Consider the following 14,647-nt stretch of genomic DNA (forward strand, 5'->3'; position numbering starts at 1 on the left):
CTCTGCCTACTGTGGTCTCTGTCAAATAAATAAATAAAATCTTTTTTGTTTTTTTTTTTAAAGATTTTTATTTATTTATTTATTTGACAGACAGAGATCACAAGTAGGCAGAGAGGCAGGCAGAGAGAGAGAGAGAGAGAGAGAGAGGGAGAGAGAAGCAGGCTTCCTGCGGAGCAGAGAGCCTGATGCGGGGCTCGATCCCAGGACCCTGAGATCATGACCCGAGCCGAAGGCAGCAGCCCAAACCACTGAGCCACCCAGGCGCCCCAAAATAAATAAAATCTTTACAACAAACAAACAAACAAAAAACAAAACTGAAGATCAGGGACTTGTGGTTAAAAAGACACAAGAGTGTTGGGAGCATCTGGGTGGCTCAGTTGGTTAAGACTCTGCCTTCAGCTCAGGTCATGATCCCAGTGTCCTAGGACCCAGCTCCAGGTCAGGCTCCCTGCTCAGCGGAGAACCTCCTTCTCCCTCTCCCTCTGCCCCTACTTGTGCTTCTTCTCCCTCTCGCTCTCAAATAAATAAATAAATAAATAAAATCTTTTTTAAAAAAAAAAAAAAAAGAGGTTTGGCCCAACAATGAAATGTGTTCACCAACCCGGTTAAGTGGTCCTCCTGAAACTGCTGTGTGAAGCAGTCCCTCTCTCAGCTCTAACTGGAAAGCTTTTCCTGGCCCTAAGAAAATTAGCCAGCTAAAGTTGATTCATATTGATCCTAATTCTGGTTGTAAATTCACAAGAAGCCATTTAAGAAATAAAGACAAGGGGCGCCTGGGTTAAAAAGCTCAGTGGGTTAAAGCCTCTGCCTTCAGCTCAGGTCATGGTCCCAGGGTCCTGGGATCGAGCCCTGCATCGGGCTCTCTGCTCAGCAGGGAGCCTGCTTCCCCTCCCCTCTCTCTCTGCCTGCCTCTCTGCCTACTTGTGACCTCTGTCTGTCAAATAAATAAATAAAAATCTTTAAAAACCAAAAACAACAAAAAAGAAATAAAGACAAATTACTTCTGTCTACACATGGTTGACAATCATCCTGGCCCTCCCGAAATCCTACATACTTAGAACGATCAACATGAGAACACAACCATACCCTGCTTCCCAGGATTAGCCCTTCTGGAACTTTTCATCTTTGGTTAAGTCTCTCTCTCTTTCCCCATCTTTTAAAAATTACAGCTTACTGGAGAATTTCTCAGGAAGTCTCCCTCTGCTTCTTCACTGCAATGATCTGTGATCACATTAGATTTCTATCTTTCAGAACCACTTTTTTCCTCAAACCTATTTCTATTGTAAGATTTCTGAAACCAGAAAACCATATTTTTCTGAATTTCTCAAAAATGTACTGGCTCAACAGGTCTGGTTCTCCTCATTATAAGCTTAGAAAGGATGTGTTTATGTCATATCAAATTCTGGTCCCTCCTCTGTCAATAACCAGTTATTCATTTCGGGTTAGAACTAAATCTAGATTGTAGTTCACCATCGTACTTTCTTTAACTTATATTCAGGGAATTGAAATTGGCAGAGAAATGAGGTTTTCAGTTATCAGGATCACTGAAGTTCATCACCACTGTCTCACCTTCTCCCAAGATTTAATGGTATGAAGAAAGCATCACCCTGTTCTCCAGCTGACAAAGTGGCTGGCCAAGTCACAGCACTTGATTTGCCAGATCACAGAACTTCCTTTCTTTCTAGTTTTATACCCAAATGCTGTCCACCATGCTGTTGCCAGCTTCACTGAAGCACACGTAAGCCTACTATTAGTTCTAAAAAATACGTGATCCTTTTGTGTAAAGCCTGCAGTTAAATCCTCATATTCCAGAGAAGACCCCATTGCAACGAGTGTATTACTTCTGCTAGATTTCCTGGCCTATTTACTGATGTTAAAAATTCCTTTTCTTTAAAAAAAAATATATATTTTATTTATTTATTTGACAGACAGAGAGAGATCACAAGTAGGCAGAGAGGCAGGCACAGAGAGAGAGGGAAGCAGGCTCCACACTGAGCAGAGAGCCCGATGTGGGGCTCGATCCCAGGACCCAGAGATCATGACCTGAGCCGGAGCAGAGGCTTAACCCACTGAGCCACCCAGGCGCCCCGTGATGTTAAAAATTCTTAAGTTTACTCTCAAGTGCTTTCTTAAAGCATTTTTATGTGGATTTCTGAGATCTTAAGTCTTATTTCTAATCCCTTTCTCCAGAACATGGAGGCATTCTCACGACTTGCCCCGTAATACCTAACTCTAAAAGCTCTTCTTTTACTTGCCAGTATGTTGTCCTTGGTGGGTGGGACATGCTCTCAGGGCTCCAATACAGTAATGATTTTCAAATCCTGATCACTGGTCTCCAACTGTGACCTGAGTTGCAATCTCATCTCCACCTTTATGTCCCACGGGTGCCTCCAACTCAACAGGTCCAGGGAAAAAATCTTTTCCAGTTCCTTTTCCTCCCCCAATTCAATCAATCAAATCAATCAATCAATCAATCAATCAATCCCTTATTGCATATTTGTGTTCTCACTGGCATTACCCTTGCCACAGGTAACAAAGTGGGAAACTTAGAAGTTCCCCTGCACTGATAAGCACTTGGGCCTTGATACCCTGAGGGTAGCAGAAGGAGAACTAAGACCGTTACCATTTCACAGAAAGACAGCTGGGGAAAAAGCAGCAGCCATACTTCTCTTTCCTGCAAGGCATGCTAATTTATAAAGATGTGAACACGATGGTATTAATATGCAAATACATGCATTTTCTCCAAGGACAGAGACCCACCCACCTGGTCCGATTACAGTACTTTACCCAAAATGAATACAATGGAAAGGACAAAAAAAAAGAAGAACATGGGCCGCACTCAACCCACCTGTACAATAGGAGCCCCGAAGCCTCCATTGAGCCAAACCCAGTGCAGCGTCGGGATCACTCCGTAGCCCGAAACGGAACAGAAGATGACGGAGCGCAGCCGCTGCCACTGCTGCGTGAGGTAACTGGGGTGGGTCTGCGCGAAGAACACGGCCAGGATCATGGCGAGCGCGGTGACCAGGTACACCTGACGCCAGTACTGGGCGCAAGGAAACCGGGTTTTAGTCGTCAGGCAACGGAAGAGACGGACAGAGCCAGGCCGGGTCTTACATCACACATTCCAAACTTACTCATGGTTTTTTCCCTTTCTGAACAGAACTAAGTCCCTTCCTTCGAGCCCGGCGACCCCACGAGCACGAGGTCTCTCCGGACGGCAGCGGGCCGCTAGAGGCCACACCGATGCACACCGAAGCATTGCGGAGGACCTGCCACGTGCCAGGGGCGACTTAAGTCCCGCCGGCGACGCTGACGAGGACGCGGCGCTCCCAGGGGGTGAGCTCGGAGCCTGTGGGAGCGGCCGGGCCGGACAGACGGTCAGAATCCCCAGGATCCGACGGGGCGCGCTGTCGCCGACGGGGTCCGACGCTGCGGAGCCCCGGGCCGGGCCGCCGGCTCCCCGCGGCAGCGGCCAAACGCGCCAGGGGACGGAGGCCGTCCAACGGGGCCGCCTGAGGGGCCGCACGACTGCGGGCGCAGAGCCGGAGGACCGTGAGGCCCGGGGCTTGGGGCTCGAACGCGCCGGGGCGGGGACTTCCAGGACGAGGACAGGCCTGCTTCTCCCCCTGACGGGCCAGGCGACGCCGACATCGCTGTGAAGGCGACAGTGGGGACGGGAGGCCGGCGGGAAGATGCGAGAACAGCCGGCTCACGACGGGACGGGGGCTTGCGCGCCCGTCGAACGAGGTACGGACGCGAGCAGAGCCCGGAGACTTGAAGACGAAACGGGATGTGTGAGAAGGCGGGACAGGGCGGCCAGGCTGTCTCCATCCCGAGGGGCCGAGCGCGCGGCTGCTGCACGGAGCGCGCGAGCAGGCAGGCCCGGTGCGGCGCGCGGTGCGGGAGACACGGGGAAGGCGGGCCACGGCGACCCGCGGCGGGCCACAGCGACCCCCGGCGGGCCACGGCGACCCGCGGCGGGCCACGGCGACCCCCGGCGGGCCACGGCGACCCGCGGCGGGCCACGGCGGAAGGGCGCACGGGGTACTCGGGTCCTCCCGCTGGGCGGCAGGGCGCTTCCCGAGGCCGCAGGCCCCACCGTCCGGGTCACCGACACCCACGTGCACACCCCCGGATGGGGTTCAGAGTTTCAGTCTCACTCTCAAAGCAGCCTGCGTTCCTTCAAAAATAAAGAGCTGCTACGGCAGCTGCGTACTCGGAAATGATTAGGCACCAGAGGAAAGAAAATGATTTTCCTTTACATGATCATTAACCCTGGTGGTTCTCTTCGCTCTTGGAAACCGAGCTTTTCTGAAAAGAGATTTAGTCTCACTACCCTCCTGAATTATCGGGTATATGTGGGAAAAGGCAAACAGAAAACAGGTCAGCTTTCAGAGAAAGACTAAAATAAGTCAAACAATTCAAATAGGACATGACTGCACTCACAAGCTCCTACGGACCTGCTGATACCGAATTTTCTAAAAGATATAAATGGTTTCCTGCAAAATGAGTAAGTGAAACCTGAGCAGATACAAGCAACTTACCATTCAAATCAAATCAATTTACAAGGTTAACTGCACATATATTTAATTAGATGCTTATGTTCCAAAGTAATTAGGCCTAAAAAGCAAATGGCTCATATGTTAAGTAGCTATAATCAATAATTCTTACTTCAAACCAAATTCATGATTTTTCTCTTTGCTAGTTTTACACTTCAGCTCAGTTCTATTACTGTGCAGAGACAAAGGTCCCACTTAGGAATTCTCAGTTCAGAGGGATCCTGCGCTACAGCCGATCTTCCCAGGACGTGAAGGCCGGGGGGACGGCTCCGAGCACCTGTTACATGTGAGGGCTCGTGGGGAGGAAGGCTCCGGTCTTTTGCGAACAGGACTACCAGCACCTAGAATGTACACTGCCCCTGCACAGCTCTGTCCTGCCTCTGAAAGGGAGGGAACTAAAAGACAAAAGCAAACGAAAAGGGTAAGTGTAGGCGAGCAGGAAGAAGACAGAACAGAGCTGCTGAGGACTTCCGGAATGGGAGGCCTTCGGAAGTACCGGGCCCAGGGGAAGACTGTTTACCCCCTTGGCGGGGACATGAGGGGATGGGACAGGATTATATTTCTGTTCGCTGGGCCAACATAATCCGAAAGCAGTGTTTCAAATGCTGCTTTGCACAGGGCAACAAGTAACTATTGTGACATCAGAATCAAAAGCAGAGTTGATCTCTAACTCAGAAGAGACACCTATTTAAGTCACTCATCACCCAGCTGGTCTGTCTCCATGCTTACCTCCAAATATAAGACTAAAGAAAGGAAAACGTATTTCTTACAAAGAACTTAGTCGACACGCTCGCAGACAAACCCTTTATTTTTTTCACTGAGAGAGGACTAAAGGATCAGAGAAAATGGAAAGCAGCAGGCAGCTTCATAATTTTATCAAGCACTAACTTTAACTTCAGCTCTATACACATAAAAGACATGTAATGTGCATCTGAAGAATCATGTAGTTACAGGGATTTAGTGGAAACATTAATAACTTACTGTTTACATCCATTTTCAGAAATAATCTTTAAATATATATTTCAATGGAAAATCAGTAAAATGAGTTTGGATCTAGTAATAGATATTAGAGATCACAGGGGCCTTCTAAAAAATGAGTTTATACATATATAAGACTCATATTTCTTCTATAAATTAATTATGTATTTATTCGGAAGTTCAAAGGAACCATGGCAAGAAAACAGAAGACCTACCAGAAAAGTAGAATGTAAAATGTTTTAAGTTACTTACGTTATTACAATAAAATGCATAGAACACCCCAGAGACGTAGCATCCCAGTATTCCAATAGAAATTCCTGCATAATCTAATGCCATCCATCTTCGACAGGTTTTTTCTGATCGATGGCAGGAAAAAAGATGATAGCCCACAGAGCAAAGCATACAGACCTATGGACAATAAAACAAAACTTAGCGAAGTGAAACAAAAAGGAATGAAAGCAACTCATGTGTGATATTCAGTGAAGTGGTTAGGTCAAGTCCAGACTTTCTGGCCAAACAAACTTGAACCTGGATTCTGGCTTTGTGCCATAAGGCCAGCCATGTCATTTTTCTGTCTCAGGTTCCTTATGGGTAAAATGAGGCTAACAGTAATAAAGAAATTTAAAATGGTAGCTGTTTTACAACATGGAATTTTAAATAAGTAGCACAGCAGTGGGAAAATGATATAATGTCAATGTTTTTAAAATATTTGGAAGCTTATTTGGATTCACGAATGAGTTTCCTTTTTAAAAAGCACCCACTAGTAGATCAAAGGACATCAGATTGTGTGATGTAAAACCATAAGGTCCTCCCACTTAGCTGCTCCCCAGTAGCAGCTCCTGATAACATGTTACGTGTCCCAGATATCTTCGTCGAAGGTATCGAACACCTACGATCTACAAGGCCACACATTCAAACACACGCTGTACACTTTTTAATCAAATGGAATCATATAATACATTCCGTTCTACAATTTTGCTTTTTACGCTTAAGACTTCCCGTGTCCATATGAAATTTCATTCACTACAGTTTACTTTTGGGATGTAAGTTATGCACAGCTTTGTTGTGTCCAAGAAAAATATAACTGACTTATGCTGACTTTTTAGGTTGCCAAATTGAGAGCAAAGCCAGTCTGACTGGAGCAGCTGCTCTGAAGATTGATCAGGTTTCCACGGCCGAACTCCCTCCAGCCATTCAACACGTGCCGTGAGGCGGGCCCTGCGGATACGAGGAGGAGACCTCTACTGCCAGAAAGGTTTTCGGGAAACAAGCGGACAAACGAGCGGCGCTCCAGAAGTCACAGTGAGGGAGCCCAGCGGGGAGGGGCCCGGGTCTGTGGCTGTGTGTGCACTTGTTTGGTGGGGGACGTGGCGGGGAGAAGAGCTTCACAGAAGGGCTGCCACCGGAGCGGGATCCTGCAAGGCCGTGGCAGCCGTCATCTAGAATAAATACAAACACAGACGCCCCGTGTGTGCTGGAGGGGCCACAGGAAAAGCAGAGTTGAGAGACACAGAACCATTAAGGAATGTCGTGTGGCCCCTCAAAATACAATTGTGACAGAGTTTTAGCGTCAATATTATGGACAAAGTGTGATCCTATTGAAGATTTAAGTACCGCCTTCCAGAAAGGCTGAGATGGGAGGTTCCAGGAGTAGCCAGAGAAGCCCCAGAGAGCGACGACAAGAGCCTACTCAGCCAGTGACGGCAGGGGGGCGGCAATATGAAGCAGAAATGATAGGAAGTAGATCAAATAAATGTTTTATAAGCAGCTGCTCAGGTAGAAAAATGGTCAGCTAGCCAGTCTATAGTCTGGTCATTAAACAAACCTAATCAGGCTCCACAGCTCCGATATCAATACTCAAAACAACGTACTTAGCCACAATGTCATTTCTTCGTCCACAGTCGGAAGCCTTCATCAGTCTGTGGCTTAGGCTAGGAAGCCACAGATCCGAGTTCCTGACCCAATGAAACACAGCTCTCGGAAGTTTGGTTATTGTTTTCTCAGATTACCCTTCAGATTAAACACCGTTAAGTCTAGAGGACACCACGGTGTGTATTCTTGTTGACAAGGAAAGATCTCATTGTCACAATGCTGAGTGACCCAAAAAAGCAAGCAGAGATGATCAGAGCTCAGAAATAGGTAGGCAGGTAGATGGGAGGCAGCTGTGCCTACACAAATGCCGAATATGGCTACCTCTGCAAAGCGGAATGGCTTTTACTTTTCTGCATACATTGTTTTGTTTGAATTCCGACGTGAGTATATTTTAAAGTAATAGTAAGAAACAACAATAAGGCTAATTTCATTGTGAAAAGGAAAATAAGGAGAAAAGTTACACTTTTTAAAAGGAAATTAAAATACATAGTGTTAACAGAGAGCACTGAGTTTTTAAAAAGTAAACCTATATTTAGTATCTGTTCTAAAAATTAAAAGAAATCCATTTTCAAAGAAATGTGTTATTATCAGAATTCCTTAAAAGCAAAAAAACTGAAAAATGATCTGGCAAACTGAATTTAGACAAAGTTTTCTGGAAACTTTCCTTCTGTGGACTATCTCACTCCATCAAGGCAGAGAGATGACTGGAGGGCGACATCCTACGTCTAATCTCCTTGGCACGATCACCAAATACTTTCCAAGTACTCTCGGGCTCCTTCCTCCCTCCAGCCTCAACTTTCTTCAGTCTCCCACGAGCCGACCACAAAGGCCAGCCCCTACCAGTCCAGAAACTGTTGGACAGTCTCTTGCTTCCGGGCCTTTACACAAACTACTCTTATCTGCTTAAGTCCCTGCCTCACTCTCCCTCCGGCCCTCCTACCTAAGTGACTCAGTCGCTAGGACAGGCTGGTTTTGCTCAGCTCTACATGCATGACGCCTAGCTTAATGCCTAGCTGTAGATTATGGAACTTAATGCAAATGAACTGAATCTAGGGAAAGGCATTCCTGGGTTCTACTCAGGGCCTAAGTCAGAAAGACCTCTGGGAAAGTTCAAAGCCCCTGAAATTTCATTCTACTATTCAGGATGTACTCTATTAAATCTGGTTCGTGGGAAGGTACTAAGCATATAATAAAATGGTAGAAGTGAAAGAGAAAAAAAATATTAAGTCTTTTAAATTAAAATTAAATGTAAATCAATTATTTGCATTTATTTTTTACATTTATTTATTTAGAGAGAGCGAGGGGAGAGAGAGAAGGAGAGGGAGAGAGAGAGAATCCTAAGCAGGCTCCACACCAGGAGCAGATGCCCAACATGGGGCTCGGTGCTAAGACCAGGAGGTCATGACCTGAGCAGTCTTCAAAAGTCGGACGCTTAACTGACTGAGCCGCTCAGGAGCCCCTAAATGTAAATCAATCTTAATTTGTGGTTTACCATGCCGCCTGCTGACTCTAAGAATTGGAGAAAACTGAGTCAACAGGTTATAAATTTAATAAAATAAAAATAATGGAGATGGCAGCTTTCAGTTGGGAAAATCTGTCTTTAGTATCTTGCTGCCTTTAGCAACTTCTGCAGTGTAACAAAGATCACTGCACTATTTTACCGTCCTGCTGAATAATCCTGAGCAAGTCGCTGTAACATATTTTGGGTTTTTCTTCATTGGCAGTTGTAATTATTTGTTTTTCAGTTCTGCAATGCATTGTTTTCTTAAACCAGTATGAAGCTTAATATGCTTTCCTTGAACTCATGTCAGTCGTGGCTGGGTGGTAATGGAATAAAGCGCAGGCCCGGGAGTAGAGGAACACGTGGGACTTTCCAAGGAGATCCTACTCATATAGTAACAGGAGAGTATAAAGCAGTTTTGCTTATTAATGGTTACTAAGAGCATCTTAGTCTGTAAGATACATCTAAAAATTAAAGTGTAAAGAAATTGATTGATTTCCATTTTAAAACCAGAGATGGCATCTAAGAGAGGTTTAGGCTGCAATGCGGACAAAGTGCGTATACTTATACATGTAAATAATCAAATAATAATAATAACGAAGATACAAGAGTATTCTTTCCCTCAACGAAATTCAACATATCATTCTAAAAACTAGAAATAGGAAAAAAGGGGAAGGGTGGTGTTCCCAATGTGTTCTTAGTCTTTTAACTCCGAAGTGTGAACTTGAGTTGAATGATGGTCTGAAATTAAATGACCTCTCACAAAAGCAACATTTGAGCAGGGGCAGTCTGGTACAGAAGCACCTTGCCACGGGAGCCACGGGTTCACTGCAGGGGGCGCTGGCCTGCACTTGCAGGAAGCAGGGAGGGGGTGACAGCTTTTAATGTGTATGTTTTCTGTACTCGCTTCATTTTTTTTTTTTAATTTTAAAAATGTCAGCAGGATTTCAGCCCACATTTGTTTTCTTCTTTAGAATTGTTTTTAAAACTATTCTATATAACTTTTAAAGGAATTTTACCAATCCTTGAAGAAAACTGTAAGTGCTAGGGAACTAACAAATATAAAAGGAAAGAAAGGAGAAACTGAAAGTATTTGAAGCCAGGCAAGCATAAAAAGACCAAAGGAAATGAACACTAAAGCAAAAGAAAAGATCACTACCAGCAAAATAAGACATTCAAATTAAGACAGATACATTTATATATGCATATAAATTACATAAATTTATTAAATTTAAAGATAAAACTAAGACAAATAAGAAATCACAGACATATAAATAAGAACAAGATGGGAAATCTTCTGAAAAAAGTTTTAAGCAGTAACTAGTGTTCTATCTCAGCCAGAAAATAGAGTACAGAGGTTCCTATCCCATTATTAGTCTTAAAACAGAAATCTCAAAAAAGGGAAGGAGAAAAGGAAAGGCATTATCTCAATCTTTAAAATTTACTGCATTTCAAGTATACTCTAACAGTAAAGCCCAAATATACTCTCATAAAAACACTTCTGCTGCTTGTATGATGGAAATGAGTGAGCTAGCCTATGTGCTATTCTGGGGGCTGGCTGTGCTGTAAGATCACCTGCCCAAGCCTCTTTGCTCTTTACCAGTAATAATGTTTCTGAAATGACTTACCTGGAAGCAGAAAAGACAAATGGAACAAATTACGAAATCTTCTCTGGACGCGCTTGCCGAAGGTAACACTGACGTCATGTCATATATTCCCAGAGTAAAGAAGAGGAAAAAGCCCAGCAAATGACTCCAGATGTTTACAGTCTCATTCGATAAAATAAACAAACTGGAAAACAAACAGACGTGCATCTCAGATTCGTACTGGCTTGCTCACCATCAGCACCTAGAAGGCTAGGGACAGTTTTGGGGGCAGTTAGCCAACACTCGCTACTGAAGCCCTTAACTGTGTCTCTGCCTCTGTAAATAGGATTTCTCGTTTAGTTTATGTTCTTCCGCGTCTCCACCAGTCCTGAGGTCTTGGAGCTTTTGGGGGCTCACCTCTATTATCATAGTCACCACTTCCTTCCTCCCCTGAGGTACTGATGTCGGACCCCATCTCACCCTCCAGCCCATCTTCTCCCTACGGCTGGCACCGGCCGTCTTTATGACACCCCTGTCCCCGGCAGAGTACTTGGCTCAGATCGGACGCTAGGTGTCTACAGAAATGAACGTGCGGATTCAAACTGGATGTTCGCTACCATACTTTCATGTTCAAACACAGGTACCTGAAAACCTGCTAAGTATAAGGTTAGCCACAAACTTAAAATACCTTTCAGCACACATTACAGGCGAACGCAAAGCTAAACAGACGCGAGAGAAGCAGAATAAATACAAACTGTTCCACTGGAAAGGCTCTTACGATAGGCGTGCTGGAACAGCTTTGCTGTGGTTGTGTGAAACCAAACCAGTTCCTAGGTGGCATGAGTTTCTCCTTTTTAGGAACAATAGGTTACCTTGAGTATCGGTACCGTTTGCTCACTGAATGCCCAGCTGGTCTGAGCAGTCTTAGCAGCACAGGGTGCTAGAGACTGGACCGCAGCAGCCAGGAGTCCAGAGGCTCACTGCCCCTCCCTCAACTCTCACCCTCTGCTACAAAGTAGCTCTGCGATCATAAGTCACCTAACTTCTCTGGCTTCCGCTTCTTCAATTATAAAACAAGGGAGGTGAATGAGATGCTGCTCCAAGTCCCTTCTAGCTCCTTCACTTTGTGAAATGTTTCTCTAACTATAGACAGAACACAACTGATGATTTATTGTTTAAAATTCTCTTGCATTTCTCTTGTGAAATCTAATCTTTTTGTTTGAATTAAGGTCTTTGACATTTGCTGGTTCACATTCCTTATTAATAAGCATCGATGTATCACTCTAACCTACTGAATTTGTAGGAATCACCATGGTTCTCACTTTCCCGTTTTTATACACCATAAACATAACAGGGTCTCACACTAGCAAACGATCATCAAGAATAAGGTGAATCTTTTTATCATGAGTTTTGGGCTTTATCCTGTACAAGCATCGAGCGTAAGGACTACTTACACCGGGGCAGGGTGAGACGCAGGGGTGTGACGGAGGGTATAACTACAGGACTACATCGATGGTCAGCACTCTGCTCGGCCTCTGCCTCAGAACTTCTCACTTTGTGAAACTCGGCGAGACCTGACTGACTGAACCGACAGGCAGAACCTTGGCACGCTCCTTCCAACTAACAGCGTGCTGGCAGAACAGTTGTGACATGCAAAACCTCTCCTTACATCCAAAATCTGTCCTGGTCACTCTGACAGCTAAGAGAGGGCAAAAGCTGAGCTTGGCCAAGACCAAGCTGGTGGGAAGAGCACTTGCTAGAATCCTGCCTGTGGAGAATCTACTCTTACTCTGTGAGAAGTTCTGCTTCTCCGTTCAGCTTCAACATCAGTAATTAGGGTGGTAACAAGTCACCATTAATTGAGTGCCTGTTAGGGGTCATGCCCTGTGTAGCATTTTATATACATAATCTCATTTAATCCTTACTGCTTTTTGAAGCACGAATTGTGATTACCCTCGTTTTCACAAAAGGGTAAAGTAAGATTCAGAGAGGTCAGCCCTTGTTCAAGGTCCTGAAATGGTAAAGTGGCAGATCGGGGCTTTTTGACTCCGCAGCCCAAGACCAGAGCATTACACACATTTCACTTCTCAGTCCATGAGATTTGGACCCTCGTACCAGAATCCAGAGGACGACTGCTGCATGGTAATAAAATACTTAAGGGCATTCACGACCTGCTGTGTCCTTGTGAACTTCACCGGCATAGCAGGGCCCGGCTCTGGCTCTGGTTTCTTGTATAATAACTTATGCAAAGGAGACACTGGGGAGGCAAATAGTACTTAGGATTCAAATTGTGAAGGCCTGTGGGCCATCCACGGAGTAGGGATGGGCGGAATGTGATGTCACCTTGTGGCGATGAGTCCAAAACACTTTCAAGGCAGGGCGGAAAGATCTGGGGAAAGCCCTTGCTGAAAAGAAGACCAAGAATCAGATGCGGAACTGCCTCCCGAGCAACTCAACAGCCCACATGCCAGCACAGTGTGTCACTACCACATCCTACAACTCACCGATACCTGTTCCTTCATTCCCTTAAAGTGCGGCTCTGTATTTAAGTATATATAGTGAGTTTTAACATAAATCTAGTCTAACAACCAGAACACTTATTTTTTTGGTTTTGTTTTTTTAAAATCCAGGCACTCAAGGGACTCAAGGTTTTAAAGGTTTAGATGATCAAGAGATTCCTTTCTCAGAGGTGCTTCTAGGGTGCTCCGGTGCAGGGTGGTGTCGGTGTCGGTGACAGCTTCTCTCTGCTCCGTCCTTTCCCTACACCGCGTTTTCCACAGCGGTTATTATGCAAGAGAGTGATCACTCTGAAATGTGTGTCACTCGGACCAAACCTTAGTAGTTTCACAAGGACAGGGCAATAACTGCTGTTCTGGGCATGGCCTGGTACAGGGTCTGGGACCTGGGAGGGGCTCCCAGTACCTGCAGAATGAATGAATCAGGGCTGCTCTGAGACATCTGTCCATCTACCTGCACACACACACACACACACACGCACGCACGCACGTGTGTGTTCATACATATTCACGCATATGCCTATGGCACCGTGACCTGTGTCCTATTATATTAATACAATTTCCTATCACACGTCACATTGGGCCCAAACCACCGGAATTTCCGCAGGGCTCATCTACAGACAGACAAAGCTTGGGTGTGCGCCGGGCAAGGACCACCGGCCGTCGTCGGCGGGGGATGGGGGGCCGGGGGGCTCCCAGCGGCAGCAAACGCGGAACGGGCGGCGGAGCGCCGCAGGGGGACCGCTGCGCCGGCGACGAAAGCCCTGCTAACTGTCACTCGTGCTCCTGGGCCAAGCACCGGGCGGGGGAAGAAGACCGGGGACGAGAAGGGAGACGCGGGGGAAGGAATGGCAGGGACGGGCCGGGTGAGAACGCCCGGCTCGGGGCGGCGCAGGGACCCCCGACCAAGGGGCGGGTGGGGAGGAGGGCCCCGGCGCCCCCCGCGGCGCGCCCCCCGCGGCGCGCCCCCCGCGGCGCGCCCCCCGCGGCGGCGGCGACCCCGTACCTTTTGATACACAGCCTGGAGGGCAGGTAGGCCCGGTAGCCGTCGGTGATGTACGGGTTGTCCTTGAGCGACACGGGGATCTGCTCGTAGGTGTAGAGGCGGATGCCGCGGGGCACCAGGACCGGCCAGTACTGGTAGCTGCCCAGCTCGATGTAGTGCGCGCTCTTCAGCAGCTTCTGGTGCATCCTTCCCGCGCCGCCGCCCCCGCGCCGGGGAGCTCGTCCGGGCCCCGCCTCCCCGGGGAGGGGGCTTCGCCGCCGCCGCCGCCGCCGCCGCCCCCGCCCCGGAGCCCGGGAACGCGGCGCGAGGTCCTACGGTCCCGCCGCCGCCCAGGCCCCGCTCCGCGATCGCACCGGCCGGGCCCCGCCGTCCGCGCCCCGGCGCACCCGGCGGCGTCGCAGCCTCCTCTGACGTCAGCACGCCGCGGCCGGCCGCACCCCTCGGCCTCTTCCTGGGCGGGGCCGGCTGGGGCTGGGGCGGGGCCGGCGGGCGGGCCGGGGGCGGGTCAGGGGCGGGGCCTGCGGGACGCGGGAACGGAGGCGCGCGCGGGGGCGTCCGGGTGGTTTCCGACCCGCGAGGCCGAGGCGCGGGTCTGTCTTGGTCGGTGAGAAGAGCGCGGGGCCGCG

The 14,647-nt window shown here is 47.6% G+C and overlaps 1 protein-coding gene across 4 annotated transcripts in view; it reads right to left on the reverse strand.

Moving 5' to 3' along the window:
• Positions 1–14,396, reverse strand: part of PAQR3 (progestin and adipoQ receptor family member 3) — a 33,424-nt gene extending 19,028 nt beyond the window's left edge. For 2 of the 4 annotated variants that reach the window (XM_059385741.1, XM_059385731.1), the window contains exons 1-4: positions 14,022–14,396; positions 10,542–10,704; positions 5,793–5,948; positions 2,849–3,046 (exon numbers count right to left, since the gene is read on the reverse strand). In XM_059385741.1, coding sequence (XP_059241724.1) covers positions 2,849–3,046; positions 5,793–5,948; positions 10,542–10,704; positions 14,022–14,206 — 702 coding nt within the window. In that variant the 5' untranslated portion in view covers positions 14,207–14,396. The remainder of the gene's footprint in view (positions 1–2,848; positions 3,047–5,792; positions 5,949–10,541; positions 10,705–14,021) is intronic. The other 2 variants (XM_059385722.1, XM_059385714.1) reach the window with 1 other exon arrangement.
• Positions 14,397–14,647: the final 251 nt, after the last annotated feature.

The sequence above is a fragment of the Mustela nigripes genome, chromosome 1 (assembly GCF_022355385.1).
Source record: "Mustela nigripes isolate SB6536 chromosome 1, MUSNIG.SB6536, whole genome shotgun sequence".
NCBI lineage: Eukaryota > Metazoa > Chordata > Mammalia > Carnivora > Mustelidae > Mustela > Mustela nigripes.